The sequence below is a fragment of the Balaenoptera acutorostrata genome, chromosome 9 (assembly GCF_949987535.1).
Source record: "Balaenoptera acutorostrata chromosome 9, mBalAcu1.1, whole genome shotgun sequence".
Lineage (NCBI taxonomy): Eukaryota > Metazoa > Chordata > Mammalia > Artiodactyla > Balaenopteridae > Balaenoptera > Balaenoptera acutorostrata.
This window is the reverse complement of record NC_080072.1, coordinates 51,286,474-51,303,438: the sequence shown is the minus strand read 5'-3', so window position 1 is coordinate 51,303,438 and position 16,965 is coordinate 51,286,474. Positions and strand designations below refer to the sequence as shown.

At 37.4% G+C, this 16,965-nt stretch overlaps 1 protein-coding gene across 3 annotated transcripts in view; it reads left to right on the top strand.

Moving 5' to 3' along the window:
- RRM1 (ribonucleotide reductase catalytic subunit M1) overlaps positions 1-16,965 on the top strand; it is a 42,402-nt gene that overhangs the window by 19,118 nt on the left and 6,319 nt on the right. For 2 of the 3 annotated variants that reach the window (XM_057552929.1, XM_057552930.1), the window contains exons 5-15: positions 290-349; positions 1,204-1,243; positions 1,505-1,667; positions 6,131-6,272; positions 8,648-8,731; positions 10,140-10,301; positions 10,679-10,758; positions 11,421-11,622; positions 14,083-14,232; positions 14,439-14,660; positions 16,395-16,471. In XM_057552929.1, the coding sequence (XP_057408912.1) occupies positions 290-349; positions 1,204-1,243; positions 1,505-1,667; positions 6,131-6,272; positions 8,648-8,731; positions 10,140-10,301; positions 10,679-10,758; positions 11,421-11,622; positions 14,083-14,232; positions 14,439-14,660; positions 16,395-16,471 (1,382 nt within the window). The remainder of the gene's footprint in view (positions 1-289; positions 350-1,203; positions 1,244-1,504; positions 1,668-6,130; positions 6,273-8,647; positions 8,732-10,139; positions 10,302-10,678; positions 10,759-11,420; positions 11,623-14,082; positions 14,233-14,438; positions 14,661-16,394; positions 16,472-16,965) is intronic. The other variant, XM_057552931.1, reaches the window with a different exon arrangement.

The window sequence follows — 16,965 nt, the reverse complement described above, 5'->3', positions numbered from 1 at the left end:
GGAAAGTCACATATATATTTTTACTTATATACAACTTATACTTACATGTTTTCTTCTGGTCTTTTAATGTACATGTTTTTAAACCTAATTAGGATACTCAATTTATATAATTTTTTTTTTCTTGACATCAGGTATGGATTTCTATTCTACAACAGTAATACTTAGTGTTATCTCTTTTATATTCTATGTCAATTTTAGTTCTGCAGTCAGGGCTGAAAGATACCAGAGTTTGTGAAAATAAGTCTAATTATCTTAATTATGGGTTTTTTTTTTTTTTTACCTTCACCAGCGCCTGAATTCTGCCATTATCTATGACCGAGATTTCTCTTATAATTACTTTGGCTTTAAGGTAAATAATGGGTTTCAAATAAGTGGGAATTCCTCCTTGAATCGGGAAATACAGGTTTTTGTTTATGTTTTAGAGATACAATTATAGAGGTAGTAATTTGTTGGGAGTTGGGGGACCTGTGGGATTAGTGGGGTTAGGTTGGTGGTGGTTGTTTGAATTACAGAAAGATAGCTTATTCATTTGCAATTTTCAAATTTTCCAAATATTACTTCTGGATACCTTTGGAGTTATGCAGATAATTTACCAGAATGATTCCATATTCTACTGTTTATGCAACAACTGTTTATTGAATTCCTACTAGGTGCCAAGTGCTTTTCTAGGTACTTTTGTGTTGATAAACAGTATTATGTAGTGATTGAGAACATGAATGTAGGTGTCAGACCACCTGGGTTCAAATCTCTGCTCCATTTCTTATTAGCAAGATACTTAATCTCTCTGTCCTCAGTTTCCTCACCTTTAGAATGGGGATAATAATAAAATTTCAACAGCAAATTCTCTTGAGGAGTAAGTGAGTGTGTGTGTTGCTTTGATCAGTGCCTAGCCTGTTATAAGCACTTCATAAATGTTAACCATTATGATGTGGTGATGAATACTACAACTTCTGCTATTAACATTATACGTATTAATATAGAGCTGGCTTTTTCCAGAAATTTTCAGGCAGTCTTTTCCAAAACAAATAGCCAATTGATAATGTTCCAAGCTAAAGCTAGTAAAACGAAATATGCTATTCTTGTCATTTAAGATTATATTAAAAACGGAGAAGATTTAAATAGATTGCCTTATTGTGAATGATATATCTACTATGTCTTTAAAAACTATGCTCTGGAAGTTTTTTGTTGTTTTGCTTTTTCTAGACGCTGGAGCGATCCTATTTGTTGAAGATCAGTGGAAAAGGTGAGACGTGAATGTGTTTGTGTGTTACATCTTCTATTCATTATATTGAAAATAGAGCTTTGAGCTATTAGCCTTAACACTTCTATTTAAACTCTAAATAACATTTTAAACTTTAGGTTTAGTTTATGAATAATTTTGCTGCTTATTGGTGTAAAATTTTTAAAATTGCCTTTTGGTGTTCCTTTTTTTGACTCAAGGACATATCTCAGCCGAGTTTTTCTGACATGTCCCATTATGTGAAAATTCCTCTTTTGTTTTTAGTGGCTGAAAGACCACAGCATATGTTGATGAGGGTATCTGTGGGCATTCACAAAGAAGATATTGATGCTGCTATTGAAACATACAACCTTCTTTCTGAGAAGTGGTTTACCCATGCCTCTCCCACTCTCTTCAATGCTGGCACCAACCGCCCACAGCTTTCTAGGTACGCGTCATCTACAGTCGCTTTTAAGGTTCTGAAATGCTTTTGCTAGGGAAATAAACCTTGACCTGAAGAAACTAGGCAGTTCCTCACATAAAAATTAATTTGATATACATTTAATCACTCCTGTCCTGATTAAATGAGATTTACTTTCTGGAAAGCTCTCTTACTGCAATGTGGTAAATGAATTGAAGAGAGACAAATGCCGATAATGAAATTTTAAACATGATTGTGGTGATGGTTGTACGACTCTGTGAATATACTAAAAACCATTAATTGTACACTTTAAATGGGGAGTTGCATGGTGTGTGAATTATATCTCAATAAAGCTTTTTTTTTTTTTTAAGTAGATACTGACAGTAATTAGAAGACTCTAATCGTAGTCTGTATGAGAGATGATGGTATTTTGGGTTAGGGAGGTGAAAGTAGAGATTGAGAGAAATAGACAAATTCAGGAGATTTGGGAGGTAAAATTGATAGAATTTGATGATTTGGAGATGAGTCAAGAGTGGTTCCTGAGTTTATGGGTAGAGTAACAGGATTTATTATGGTGCCATTTTCTGAGAAAGGAAACACTGGAATGGAGTCTGGTAATTTGTAAAAAAAAAAAAAAAAAAAAAAAAAAGACTAATACACCCTAAGCAAGTTTGTTTATCCAAGAAACTCAAGGATATGTGAACATCAAAAAGTGTATTAGGGCTTCCCTGGTGGCGCAGTGGTTGAGAATCTGCCTGCCAATGCAGGGGACACGGGTTCGAGCCCTGGTCCGGGAAGATCCCACATGCTGTGGAGCAACTAAGCCCATGTGCTGCCACTACTGAGTCCATGTGCCACAACTACTGAGCCTGCACGCCACAACTACCGGAGCCCGTGCTCCGCAACAAGAGAAGCCACTGCAATGAGAAGCCCGTGCACCACAATGAAGAGTAGCCCCTGCTAGCTGCAACTAGAGAAAGCCCGCGTGCAGGAACAAAGACCCAATGCAGCCAAAAATAAATAAATAAAATAAATAAATTTATATTTAAAAAAAAGTGTATTAATGTAATTCATTGCACTAACATTTTATATCATTTAATACTTTCATAATAAAAAAAACTAGCAAAATAGATATAGAAAATAACTTCCTTTATTTGGTAAAAGATAATCCACTAAAAACTTAGATCTATTGGACCTCTGTTTTCAGCATTGTAGTGGAGGCCTGAGCCAGCATTGTAAGATAAGAAAAAAAAAGATTGGAAATGAGGGAACGAAACTGTAATGATTCCTGAAGAGCATCTACAGACAAATTATTAGAATTAAAAAGATTTCAGCAGAATATCTGGATGTAAATTCAACATAAATTAATCAGTTGAGTTTCTGTACTTTAGCTGTTAGAAGATTTAAGTTTAAAACATATCATAATACTGGAAGGTACCCAAGAATAAATCTAATGAAAGGTGTGTAAGGCTTTTAAGGAAAAAATTCTAAAATGTAATTGAAGGACGTTAAAAAACAAATAAATGGAGAGTGATCTTACATTCATAAACGGATTTAATATTGTAACAATGTCAGTTTTTCCCAAGTTAATCTATAGTTTCAGTGTAATTCCAGTCACAATTTCAACATGCTGATTCTAAAATTTATATGGAAGAGCAAAAGGCTAAGAATAATCTAGTGCTGCTCAAAGATATCAGGTCCTAATCCCTGGAACCTGTAAATGTTACTTTATAAGGAAACCAGTCTTTGCAGTTATGATTAAGAAAGATCTTGACATAGGGAGATTATCCTGAATTATTCAGGTGGGCCCTGAATCCAGTAAAAATATCCTTATAAGAGAGAGGTTGAGGGAAATATGATACATACAGAAGAAAAGAAGACAGTGTGTAGATAGAGGCAGAAATTGGAGTGATGGGGCTACAAGCAAAGGAGCCACCAGAAACTGGAAGAGGCAAGGAATATATCCTCCCCTAGAGCCTCTGGAGGAATGTCCTTGATTTTGACCCAGTGAAACTGATGTTGAACTTCTGACCTGCTGAACTGTGAGAGAATAAATTTCTATATTAAGCCACTGAGTTAGTGGTATTTGTTAGGACAGCTACAGGAAACTAATATAAATAGCAAGATAGTTTTGAAGAAAAAGTCCTACCAGATTTCAAGACCACTATAAACGCATGGTTTGTCTATCCCAGAGTAAATACCATACTTTATGATATTTACTCTGGGATAGTGTAGTATTTGCTCTGGCCACTGGAACATAACAGAGAGCTCAAAAAGAGATTCAGGCTTATATGGGAACTTGATGAATAACAGGGTGTCATTGCATTTCATTGGGAAAACAATGCTAAGGAAATTGGTTATCCTATGGGGAAAAGTATAATTAGATTTCCCTTCTTCATGCCACATATAGAAATAAATTCAAGAGAATGTGAAAGTAAAATCTTTTAGAAGAACATATAGAGAAAATAAATATTTTCCTCCCCAACTTTTTAATATGAATTTCAAACATTCAGAAAATTTAAAGAAAAGGACAGTGAACTCCACCCATACACTCACTTCTGCCTAGATAAAGAAAATTACTGGGGCTTCCCTAGTGGCGCAGTGGTTGAGAATCTGCCTGCCAATGCAGGGGACACGGGTTCGAGCCCTGGTCTGGGAAGATCCCACATGCCATGGAGCAACTGGGCCCGTGAGCCACAACTACTGAGTCTGCGCGTCTGGAGCCTGTGCTCCGCAACAAGAGAGGCCGTGATAGTGAGAGGCCCGCGCACCGCGATGAAGAGTGGCCCCCGCTTGCCGCAATTAGAGAAAGCCCTCGCACAGAAACGAAGACCCAACACAGTCAAAAATAAGTAAATAAAAAAAAAAAAACTAACATTTTGCCATATATATGTATTTTTTATCTTTAAAATTAAAAAAAAATTTTTTTTGGCTGAGTCATTTGAAAGTGAGCTGCAGACATGACTATCAACTTACATCTTGGTAGATTATATATGACCTCAGAGTAGTGAAGGATTTCTTAAAATAGATATAATAAGCAAACAATATAAAGGAAAATTTGACTACACTAAAATTTAAAACTTCTGTGAACCAAATACCGTGAAAAAAGTTTCAGACTGGGAGAAGATATTTGCAATGTATGTTAACTGTTGAAGGATTATAAGAAAGACACAAAACCAAATAGAAACATGGGCTAATTTGTGGAAGAAACTGATTGGCTAATAAACACGTGAGATGATGATAAACTTTGCTGGTGATTAAGAAAATGAAAGTTAACATCATAATGAGATATTTCATACCCAACAGATTGATACAAATTAAAAGGCTGATAATAGTAAGTATTGGTAAGAATGTGGAACATAGGGAACTCTCATGCATTGCTAGATGGAGTATACTTACCCATTCACTTTGGAGAATGGGAACACATGCATATCTTTTGACCCAGAAATTCCTCTCCTAGGTTTATACCCTATAGAAATCCTTAGACATAAGCACAAGGAGATATGTTTAAGAACTTTCACAGCAGCATTGTTTAGAATAGCAAACAAATTGGAAATAATCCAAATGTCCACCAGCAGGCAAATGGACAAATATATTGGTATATTCATACAATGGAATACCTTACAGCAGTGAAAATAAACTAGTCCTATATGTATCAGTAGGAATGAATCTCTAACAGTATTGAGTTAAATAAAAGCGGGTTACAGAAAGATAAATTAATATGGAACCAGAAATTTAAAAAAATGTGGAACATATGTCAATGCTAAAAGAACGTAGAAAGGCATGGAAATGGTATATGATTGTAATTAGGTTATATTTGTAGTATCTTATTTCTTGAGGTAGGTGGTAAATACAAAGTATATGTTATATTTTTCTCTATACCTTTCTGAACATCTGAATATTTAATAGAAAAAGTCAACAGAGTCCATCTGATTGGTTGAATATTTAAGTTAGTGAAGGGATCATTGGAAGACTAAGGTTCCTGCGGTAGGAGGATAAGATCCAAAGCACAGGTACAACAGTTGTCTTCAAAAAGACTGTAAGGAAGCTAAATTTTGATGGACATACCAAATTTGGTTCAATATTGGATAGGTGGGGTTTTTTTCATAAATGTTTAATTTTTCTTGGTTTACTAATAGGTTGAAAAGGTGTTACGTATGCTTAGGAATTTACATGAGAAAATGTTATAATGGCACATTTGCAGTCTGGTGAACATGGAAGCTAATATTTTTAGACTTATCTCTAAGCCTTCCTTCCAGGAAGGCTTCTAGGGTAGGCAGCAAGGTGATTTTAAAACAATATATGTTGATATATCTTATTGTGTCATATCCAGTAAAAAGTTTTGTTTTTTTTCCTTCTAAAAACCCCTAGGAATTTTGTAAGCTTCAAATTGTTTATTTGCCTAACTTACTGTCTTTGGATTATATAGTCATTTTTTGATTCTGCTTTGCTTCGGTTCCTTGCTGAGTTGTGACTTTTTCCCCCTGTAGCTGTTTCCTTCTGAGTATGAAAGATGATAGCATTGAAGGCATTTATGACACTCTAAAGCAGTGTGCATTGATATCCAAGTCGGCTGGGGGAATTGGTGTTGCTGTGAGTTGTATTCGAGCTACTGGCAGCTACATTGCTGGGGTAAGCCTCTGTTGTGTGACTAAAAATGTATAGGCTTGGGCTTCCCTGGTGGCGCAGTGGTTGAGAATCTGCCTGCCAATGCAGGGGACACGGGTTCGAGCCCTGGTCTGGGAAGATCCCACATGCCGCGGAGCAACGAAGCCCGTGTGCCACAACTACTGAGCCTGCGCGTCTGGAGCCTGTGCTCCACAGCAAGAGAGGCCGCGATAGTGAGAGGCCCGTGCACCGCGATGAAGAGTGGCCCCCGCTTGCCGCTTGCCGCAACTAGAGAAAGCCCTCGCACAGAAACGAAGACCCAACACAGCCAAAAATAAATAAATAGATAAATAAATTAAAAAAAAATAAATAAAAATGTATAGGCTTAGAGAGATTCAAGTCCATAAGCAACCAGGCTTGTGATTGAGAGGGCATTTGCTGGGGCTTGGGAGACCTGGATTTCTGTTAATTACTTACTGGCTGTGTGACTTAGACTGAGTAATTTCACTACTTCTGGTCTCATTTTCATCTGTCTTATTAGAGGTTGATTAGATGGTCTCTAGGGTCAGATTTTGGAATCCTGATTTATTTTAGCAATAATGATAGCATTATTATTATTCATTGCTCACTACATGCTGAATCTGTTATAAATTTTTATGTGAATTACACATTTAACCCTTACTGCAGCCTTATGAGATAGATATCATTACAGACACAGTAAACTTTATTCCTTACAGTAACTTTGTGAGTATAGCCACAAAGTCTTCATTTGATAAGTGAGGAAGCTGAAGCTTAGAAAGTTAAATTACTTACAGAGATTAGTCACTTAATATGTGATAGAGCCAAGATTCAAGCTTTAAACATTGTCGCTTTATGAGGTAAATTTCATCTCTTCTAGTTCACTGTTCACTGGGAGTCAAGATCATGATTTCGAGTTGAATCTAAAAAATAATACAAATGGATGCATATGCAAAACAGAAACAGACTCACAGATAAAGAAAACAAACTTGTGGTTACTGAAGGGGAGCAAGAAGGGGGGAGGGACAAATTAGGGGCATGGGATTAACAGATACAAACTGCTATATATTAAAATGTATAGGGGCTTCCCTGGTGGCGCAGTGGTTGAGAATCTGCCTGCTAGTGCAGGGGACACGGGTTCGAGCCCTGGTCTGGGAAGATCCCACATGCCGCGGGGCGGCTGGGCCCGTGAGCCACAACTACTGAGCCTGCGCGTCTGGAGCCTGTGCCCCGCAACGGGAGGGGCCACGATAGTGAAAGGCCTGCGCACCGCGATGAAGAGCGGTCCCCGCACCGCGATGAAGAGTGGCCCCCACTTGCCGTAACCAGAGAAAGCCCTCGCACGAACCGAAGACCCAACACAGCCAAAAATAAATAAATAAATAAATAAAGTAGCTATAAAATTAAAAAAAAAAAAAAACACAAAGTGTAAAATGTATAAGCAACCAGGATCTACTGTATAGCACAGGGAATTATACCCATTATATTGTAATAACCTATAATGGAGTATAATATGCAAAAATGCTGAATCACTGTGCTGTACACCTGAAACTAACTATTGTAAATCAACCATACTTCAATTAGGAAAAAAAAAGGAAAAAGTAGTGGTTTTGGGTAAGTCCTGGATTTAAATCCTATCTTCACTAATTACTAGTAGTGTGGCCTAGTGCAAGTTATTTTACATCTCTGAGTTTATTTCCTCCTCTGTAAGGTGAAAATATCTAACCCTATAGAATAAAGTTAGAGTCCAGAAGAAAACCATTCCATTATGTGGTGTTCATTATATAATAGTAGGGTGAGACATTGCTCACTTATCTTTCTAGGCTGTTTAAAGGCTTGCCTTGAGGTTAGAAGGATTATTTTAAAAATTTGATGAGGTATCTTCTAGTCTTAGGAGTTTATGTATTTTTTTTCATCTTCATTCTAGAATCCATTTATTGCTGAGAATCTCCATTTACCTTATTGTCTTGATTTATCCATTGCATATAATTCTTATTGTAAATTGCCTTGAATTCTTTTGGGAAAAAGATACTGTAGTAGCATTTTTACTCTACCCAAAGTATTTCTTTATATAATGACCTTTTGAAGGTGTGGGGTTTAAATTTAGCTATCCTGATTTTGGATTCTTTTGACTTGTAGTTGTTATTTCTCATTGTAAATTAGAGATGCCATGAAATAACTTCGTACATAATTGTGATTTATTCAGCAAAATTTTATTTTATGTTGGGCATTATGTTTTAAAAGCAGAGGAAGAGATGGGGAGCAGATGAAACTGTAGACTGGGAGAGAGTGATTTGTCCACTGTTGAACCATTTTGTTCTTTTCCTTGCTGAGCCCCCTATTTCTCCTCCAGATGCCTTTATCCTCAGTTTCTCTTTCAGACTAATGGCAATTCCAATGGTCTTGTACCAATGTTGAGAGTATATAACAACACAGCTCGATATGTGGATCAAGGTGGAAACAAGGTATGCTCTGTTACTGAAAGTCCTAGAAACCAGAACTGAAAATCTTTTCTCATATATGCTTATAATAAGATGGCTCATTGTGTATGTTTCTAACAACTTTGCTTTTTTTCCACTTTTATGATCAATTTAATGAGTATAATTTTTACTTCTAAGTGTATACACTTGAAGTATACATTTTGATGATTTTGACAGATGTATATACTTGTGTAATCACACCAGTCAAGACATAGAACATTTTCATAACCCCAACATGTTTCCTCATGCACCTTTGTATTAATCACCCATCACTCCCACCCATACATACTTTATCCCTGGCTCCAGGCAGCCAGTGATTGAGTCAGCTGTCTTACATGACAGTTTATTTGCAAGGAATTTCTAAAGTTGTGATTCATATTGATACCTAACCTTGAAAAAGGGTTGTAATATGTTTTCTAGGTTTTTCTTTAAAAAAAGAAAACAAAAACAGAAAACAAAACTGTCTATTTTATAGAGGGAAAAGTAAAGTTGAGAGTATTTGATCATTTACCCAATGTTATCAGCAGGGTAGTTTGCAACTATCTAGCCTGTCTCTTATGGATATGTAGGCATAGTAATCACCTATTAGTTTATGAATTTCCTTCTAATGCACTTAAAAAAAAATCTATGGGGACCTTGATAAGACATACCACCTTTTTGACCTTTTGAGCACAACATTATTGTCAAAGTTAAAGTGATTTTCTTTGGGCTTTACATACATGTCACATAGTGTAAAGTGAGCTGGACGACAGCTGAAGTGGAAGCTCCATCCCTAGTTCACTGTGTCATTTTGGATAAATTATTTAGTCTTTCTTTTATTTTTCTTGTATTTTAAAAATAAATTTATTTATTTATTTTTGGCTGAGTTGGGTCTTTGTTGCTGCACGCGGGCTTTCTCTAGTTGTGGCGAGTGGGGGCTACTCTTTGTTGAGGTGCGCGGGCTTCTCATTGCGGTGGCTTCTCTTGTTGCGGAGCACGGGCTCTAGGCACGCAGGCTTCAGCAGTTGTGGCTCGCGTGCTCTAGAGCGCAGCCTCAGTAGTTGTGGCTCACGGGCTTAGTTGCTCTGTGGCATGTGGGATCTTCCCAGACCAGGGCTTGAACCCTTGTTCCCTACATTGGCAGGTGGATTCTCAACCACTGTGCCACCAGGGAAGTCCTATTTAGTCTTTATTGTTCCACACTTTCTTTATGTTAAATGTTCTTTTTTACTGCTAGAATTGTAAGAAAACTACTACTACTTTATATTTTTATAGTACTTGTATTTGTATTATCTCATTTAATTCATTAATTGTAGTGAAGATCCAAGGAGATATTATTGAAGTGCTTTGGAAAATATGAAGTTTCTTTGTTTCATTCTGATTCTGAAAAGAATGATGATTTGTTTACCATTAGCGACCTGGGGCATTTGCTATTTACCTGGAGCCTTGGCATTTAGACATCTTTGAGTTCCTTGATTTAAAGAAGAACACAGGAAAGGAAGAGCAGCGTGCCAGGGACCTTTTCTTTGCCCTTTGGATTCCGGATCTCTTCATGAAACGAGTGGAGACTAATCAGGTGAGAGATAGGTACTTGTTAGTAATAACAACTGGATTCATATAAGTTTTCTCCTCAGTCATCTTAAATCATGCTTAGGAAGAGTCCACCTATATGTTATGCAATGGAAAGGCATGCTGAACAAGTTAAGAGATGTCATTCTTGCCTTCTTGGATTTTTATTCTCTAAAGTAGATGCTATCTGACCTAAATGGTTGAAGGGTCATGAACAAACATGCAAAACTAGATGTTTGGGCCTGAGCCTAAAATTATTATTTCTAAAGCAAATTTTTAAGACAGTCTATGGAAGCCACAATATCCCTTGCAGTGTTCCTAATGGACTACGTGTGGTTGGTTATTTGAAGTTTCTTATGGTTGGTACTCTTCTTCCCTTTGTAGGACTGGTCTTTGATGTGTCCAAATGAGTGTCCTGGTCTGGATGAGGTCTGGGGAGAAGAATTTGAGAAGCTATATGAAAGGTATGGGAAAAATATGAGAATAATAATGTTTTAACCGTGTGTTTCTTTTATTTACAGGATCTAAATTTTAAAACTACGTCAGTCATTAGCCAGTTTCTAGGTATCTTGAGAAGCATCTGGAAGAGAATGTGACTAATAATTTTATTTTGGTCATGTTTTCTTCCTGAATCTTCACCAAAATTTTGGTTTGTCTTCTTTCTTAAAACTTTGGGACATGTAAATAGGTGTTCAGGTTTTTTTAATTGATCCTTTAAAAAATTAATGCAAAGAGTTATTTAGCAGGGTTATTAATTTGCTTTGTCATAAAGTACATTTGACAGAACAAGTTATGCTTTGTATAGTACACAGGAATCAAGGGCAACTGGGACACACATGTCAATAGTTCATTAAATTATAGCACAACAGTACTGCTTTAGCACAATAGCACGATTTGAGTACTTCAGGTTTTGTTCCTTTTTATTATGGAAGGTTTTGTTGATTCAGTGGGATTGGCTTGAGCCATAGTAAAATAAATATCATATTCCTAATTTCTTTCTCTCAGCAAAACTTAGTAAGAAATATAAGAGTTTTCAATATTTTATATTTTGGTGTTTCTCTTCATGTTATCTGCAATAAAGATTTTCCTTAGGGAATATTAAAATAATACTAGCTTTGCCTTTCAGTTATGAGAAAGAGGGTCGTGTCCGCAAAGTTGTAAAAGCTCAGCAGCTTTGGTATGCCATCATTGAGTCTCAGACAGAGACAGGTACCCCGTACATGCTCTACAAAGATTCCTGTAATCGGAAGAGCAACCAGCAGAACCTAGGAACGATCAAATGCAGCAACCTGTGCACAGAAATAGTAGAGTATACCAGCAAAGATGAGGTAGGTAGAAAAACTTCTGCCTCAGGTACTGAGAGAAGAATCTTAGGAGTTTGTGAATTATTTGTGAATCCCTCACATGTTTTCCCTTGAGTTGGGTGAAGGGAGTTTTCATAGCTTGCTGTAAGCAGAAGGGCACTAAAATAGAGATTATAAAGGAAGAGGTGTGATGTGTGCTCTTAAATATCTTTTAGTCTGAGCCATGTGGAAAAGACTGTCAATTTTTTATTTCACACACATTGTTGTAATAACCTTTACTTGAGAAAAATGGCAATATATAGTTATTTAGGTTAGGGTTAGGACAAACACAGTAACGTGTTAGGGTGCTCATTCAGTTTAAAGTATGTAAGCATGAGAGAGTCCTTTCAGTGAATGGTGAGACGGAGTTCTCATCTCAGATCTTTAAGGTGATTCACAGAAGAGGCAAGGCTAGAAATGAGACATAGATTTGGATATTTTAACAAGAAATTTATGGAAAAGCTTTCCATTCGGGAAGAACTGCCTGTATGACAGATCAGAGACAGGGATAGGTTTTGTGCAGTGAGTGTAAAAGTAAGTTTGTTTTGATGGAGCAAATACATTAAGGTTTGGTGTATGGAGAGATGGCTGCAACTGGGGGAAGGGAGATAGTACGTGAAAGATGGCATGTCTCAGACACAGGAAAGCCCTTGTAGATTTCTGAAAGGAAAATAGCATCCCTAGGATGGGAAGGATGGCTCTTGCTTCTGGTTATAGAATGGCTTAGTGTGAGAAGAGGCTGGAGGTTAGTTTAAGGAGATTGTTGCGTTAGTCAGATGACAGGCAGCTTGGATATTAGATGTAAACTATGAAAATGAGGAAGAAGGAGCAGATCCCAAATTCTAGGACCTAAAAAAAACATGACAAATGAAAAGTCAGAAAGAAAATGGTGAGTGAGTTGAACATACTGCTAAGGTTGCAGTTTAATTTAACAAAGTTTACTGAGCACCAGCCATGTGTAAGACACTATACTAAGTGCTCTCTGATATAAATGAATGTGGCTCAGCCCCTGCCCTCTGGAAACTTACAATTTAGTTGGAGGAAATTGACATATACTCATGACTGTTATTCAAGATAGATTATATTATAAAGAATAAAATGACCCTTTTTAAAACAAAAATCAGATCATATCATTCCTCTGCACAATACTCATCTTTGATTTTCCAACCCATCCAGAGTTCGTTCATCCTTTTTTTTAAATTGAGATATAATTCACATACCATAAATTTCACCCTTCTAAAGTATACAATTCAGTGTTTTTTTAGTACATTCACAAGGTTGTGCAACCATCACTGATAACTAATTCCAGAACATTTTCATCACCCCAGAAAGAAACCTTGTACCCTTTAGCAGTCACTCCCTGTTCCCCTCTTCACCCAGGCCCTGGCACCGCTAACCTATTTTCTGTCTCTGGATTTGTCTATTGTAGGTATTCCATATAAATGGAATCCTATGATATTTGGTCTTTTGTGTCAGTTGTCCATGCTGTAGCATGTATCAGTACCTCGTTTCTGTCCTTATAATGCCCTGTGAGATCCTACACAACTGAGTATCCCACCTCATCTGCTCTTACTTTCCCCCTTCCTCACTGTGCTCCAGCTCTACTAATTTTATTGCTATTTCTCAAACATATCAAGCATACTCCTGTCTCAGGATTTTTGACCGTTAAAATGCTCTTCTCCCCAGGTAGCCACGTGGCTTGCTTTCTAACTTCTTCAGTTCTTTCTTCATATATCCCATTCTCAGTGAGGTCTTCCTTGACAACTCTGTTTAAAAATGGCACTCCTTCCATCCTTAGCCCCAAGACTCTGTTTTCTTTTCCTGCCTTATTTTTCTCCCTAGCATTTATCAGGCTTATGTGATTCAAGCTATGTTTTAAAAATGGGTACTTTGGCAACATGTGTAGAATTGAGTAGGTGTGAAGGGCATGAGGGAGTCTAGGTGAGAGGAGTTAAGGGCTGTCAGAGTCTCAGTGAGGGTGAAGTAGATGTGCAGTTTGGAAGAACTTTATGCAGTGATAGAAATGTTCTGTGTTGGGTGGCTACTGAGCACATGAAATGTGACTAGTGCAATTGAGAAACTGAATTTTAAATTTCATTTAGTTTTAATCTAGTGGCTGCTGTATTGGACAGTGCACATCTACTGACAGATATATATAAAAAATTATAGCACAATGTGGCATACGTCTGATAGTAGAGCCATGTACTATGAAGCATATGGTTCTTTCCCCATCTTACCTATTTCACTGGTGCATGTTACAGTTCACATATATGAATAGGTTTTGGGATTTAGAAATGAACTGGTGAATGATGAAGAGAGAGGAGTCAAGATAGAAATTTAAAATTTTAATGTCAGCAAGTGTTAGAGGCTTACAGAGTAGTGTCATTGACACAGTGGAAGAAATAAAAATCGTGTGACTCTTGACCCTTTTTCTTCGAATTCCAGGTTGCAGTTTGTAACTTGGCTTCCCTGGCCCTGAATATGTATGTCACATCGGAACACACATATGACTTTATGAAGTTGGCTGAAGTCACCAAAGTCATTGTCCGAAATCTGAATAAAATTATTGATATTAACTACTACCCTGTCCCAGAGGTATGAATAGATTTCTCTGCTTATTGGTAATTATTGAAATCCGAGGTGGAAGGAGTTTATCACAGTCTTCTAGTCATCATCTAAATGGTTATCATTGGAATGGTGTGAGAAAACTGAGATAAAGAGAGAGAGTGTGTCATTTGTTACAGAATGTTGCTTTTACTGTTCATTAATGTTATCTCTTCTCTAAATCTGTTGGCACGAAGGCAAGCGTATCAAATAGATGCCATCGCCCCATTGGAATTGGGGTACAAGGTCTGGCAGATGCTTTTATTCTGATGAGGTACCCTTTTGAGAGTCCGGAGGCCCAGTTATTGAATAAGCAGATCTTTGAAACCATTTATTATGGAGCCTTGGAAGCCAGCTGTGAACTGGCCAAGGAGTATGGCCCATATGAAACCTATGAGGGCTCTCCAGTCAGCAAAGGAGTAAGTATATGGATGAAGTTTCTTTTTGCCTGTGAGTTCCTATGGTAGGCTGAATGGTAGCCTTCAAAAAGATATGTTCACATCCTAATGCCTGGAACCTATGACCGTTACCTTATTTGGTTTAAAAAGGGTCTTTGCAGATGTAGTTAAGGATTTTGAGGTGAGGAGATTGTCCTGGATTATCCAGGTGGGCCCTAAATCCAGTGACAGTTGTCCTTACAAGAGACACAGAGAAGAAGAGGAGGCAACACAACCATGGAGGCAGAGATCGGAGTGATGCAGCCGCAACCCAGGACTACTGAGAGCCACTGGAAGCTGGAGAGGCAAAGAACAGAATCTCCTCCAGCCTGTGGAGGGAGTGAGGCCTTCCCAACGTATTGAGTTCGGGCTTCTGGCCTCTAGAACTATGAGAGAATAAATTTTTGTTATTTTAAGCCACTAAATTTGTGGTAATTTGTTACACCAGACAGAGTAAACTCATATGGTCCTTTTGTCCTCTGGAGTAAAAAGGATACTCTATTTAAAACTAATCATTGCTAAAATGATGTAAGAAGAATGCTAACTGTATTAGTTTTTTTTTTTCTTTTTTGGCCGCACCATGCGCAGCTTGCAGGATCTTAGTTCTCCGACCAGGGTTCGAACCAGGGCCCACAGCAGTGAAAGCATTGAATCCTAACCACTAGACTACCAGGGAACTCCCAAGTATTAGTTTTCTATTACTAAACTTAGTGGATTAAAACAACATACATTCAGTATCAGTTTCCATGGGTCATGAGTGCAGACTTGGGTTAGCTGAGTCTTAATCTCTGGATCTCTCAAAGCTACAGTCAGGATGTTGGTAGAGGCTGTGGTCTCATCTGAGGCTCAGGGTCCTCCTCCAAGCTCACCTGGTTGTTCATTTCCTTGTAACTCTAGAACTCTTGGCATCTTGCTTCTTCAAAGCCAGTAGGAGGGAGAGTCCCTCATTTCAAGAAGAGCCCAGTCCAGTCGCCCTTTTGAGGGTTTTCATTTGTTAGGTCAGGGCCACCCAGGATAATCTCACTTTTAACTAAAAAATTAACTGATTTTCACCCTTAATTGCACCTGCAGAAACCCTTCACATTTGTCATAGTTATGTGAGTAGCATCCATCATATTTCCAGGTCCTGTATACACTGAAGGGGAGGAGAATATAATGGCCTATACCCTAGAGGGGGTGGGAATCTGGGAGCTGTCCTAGAATTCCGCCATCCACACTGCCTTCATCATGGGTAGTATGATTCTCCTCCCTGTAAAATAAGATGTTATTTTTAGTTCTCACAGTTCCTGCTGATATTTAGGAACTCTATATTTGAAAATAAGTTTATTAGCTAAATAGATAGATTGAGAGGTAGATCAAGGCAGTTAAAAAAGATGAGGCTAGAGTAATTCTTTTACTGTACAAAAACAACATGCTTTCATAAATGTTAGAATTTCCTGGTTTGTAGATATGATAGGGGTCCTCTGAGAGGACTCAGCAGGGACATGGGGAAGAGGTAAGCCTTAATCAGTTTTCTTAGCCCGCTTCTAATCAATATGACTACATAGAAATTTGTCCAGGAAAGTCTCTGGTCCTTGTATTTCTTACACAGCTTTACCAAAAGACAGCATTTGTTGGGATGTAGGGGCATGGCAGTTAGTTATTTGTTTGGTTTTTGTCATAGTTTTAAATTGTCATATAATGATTTATCATAAATTTGGGTTGTTTATTCCTTAGATTCTTCAGTATGATATGTGGAATGTTACTCCTACAAACCTGTGGGACTGGAAACTTCTCAAGGAGAAGATTGCAAAGTAAGTAGAGATGTAAAGTGGCTTTGAAGTGAGGAAGGTTCGGGTTTTCAGCCTGGCTCTTTTGAACTTAGGTATGTTATTTTAGCTTCTGAAATTCATTTTTTCTCTTTTAAATGGGACTAAAATGACCTATCCATAGAACTATTTTTTAAAAAATGCTTCCTAGGACAATATATTTTATATGTATAGTAACCTGCAAATTGCTTGGCACAATGAAAGCATTTTAATACCTGGTAGGTATTATTATTATTAGTTGATCTTGTTTTAGGGGCTTAACTACCAAGATTAGGTAATTCTTTTTCCCTTAAACCTTCATATTTCTAAGTGTGTTTGCTTTTTAAATGTTCTTCACTTTTATTTATTGCTTAACCACATTGGGCACATAAATGACTTTCAATGAATTGATTGTCATAGGACTTCATTACGGATTTTGGAAGAGCTTTTGGAGGGTTTAATGTGTTAAACTGTGTGAAAGAAAAATGTAAAAATTGAAA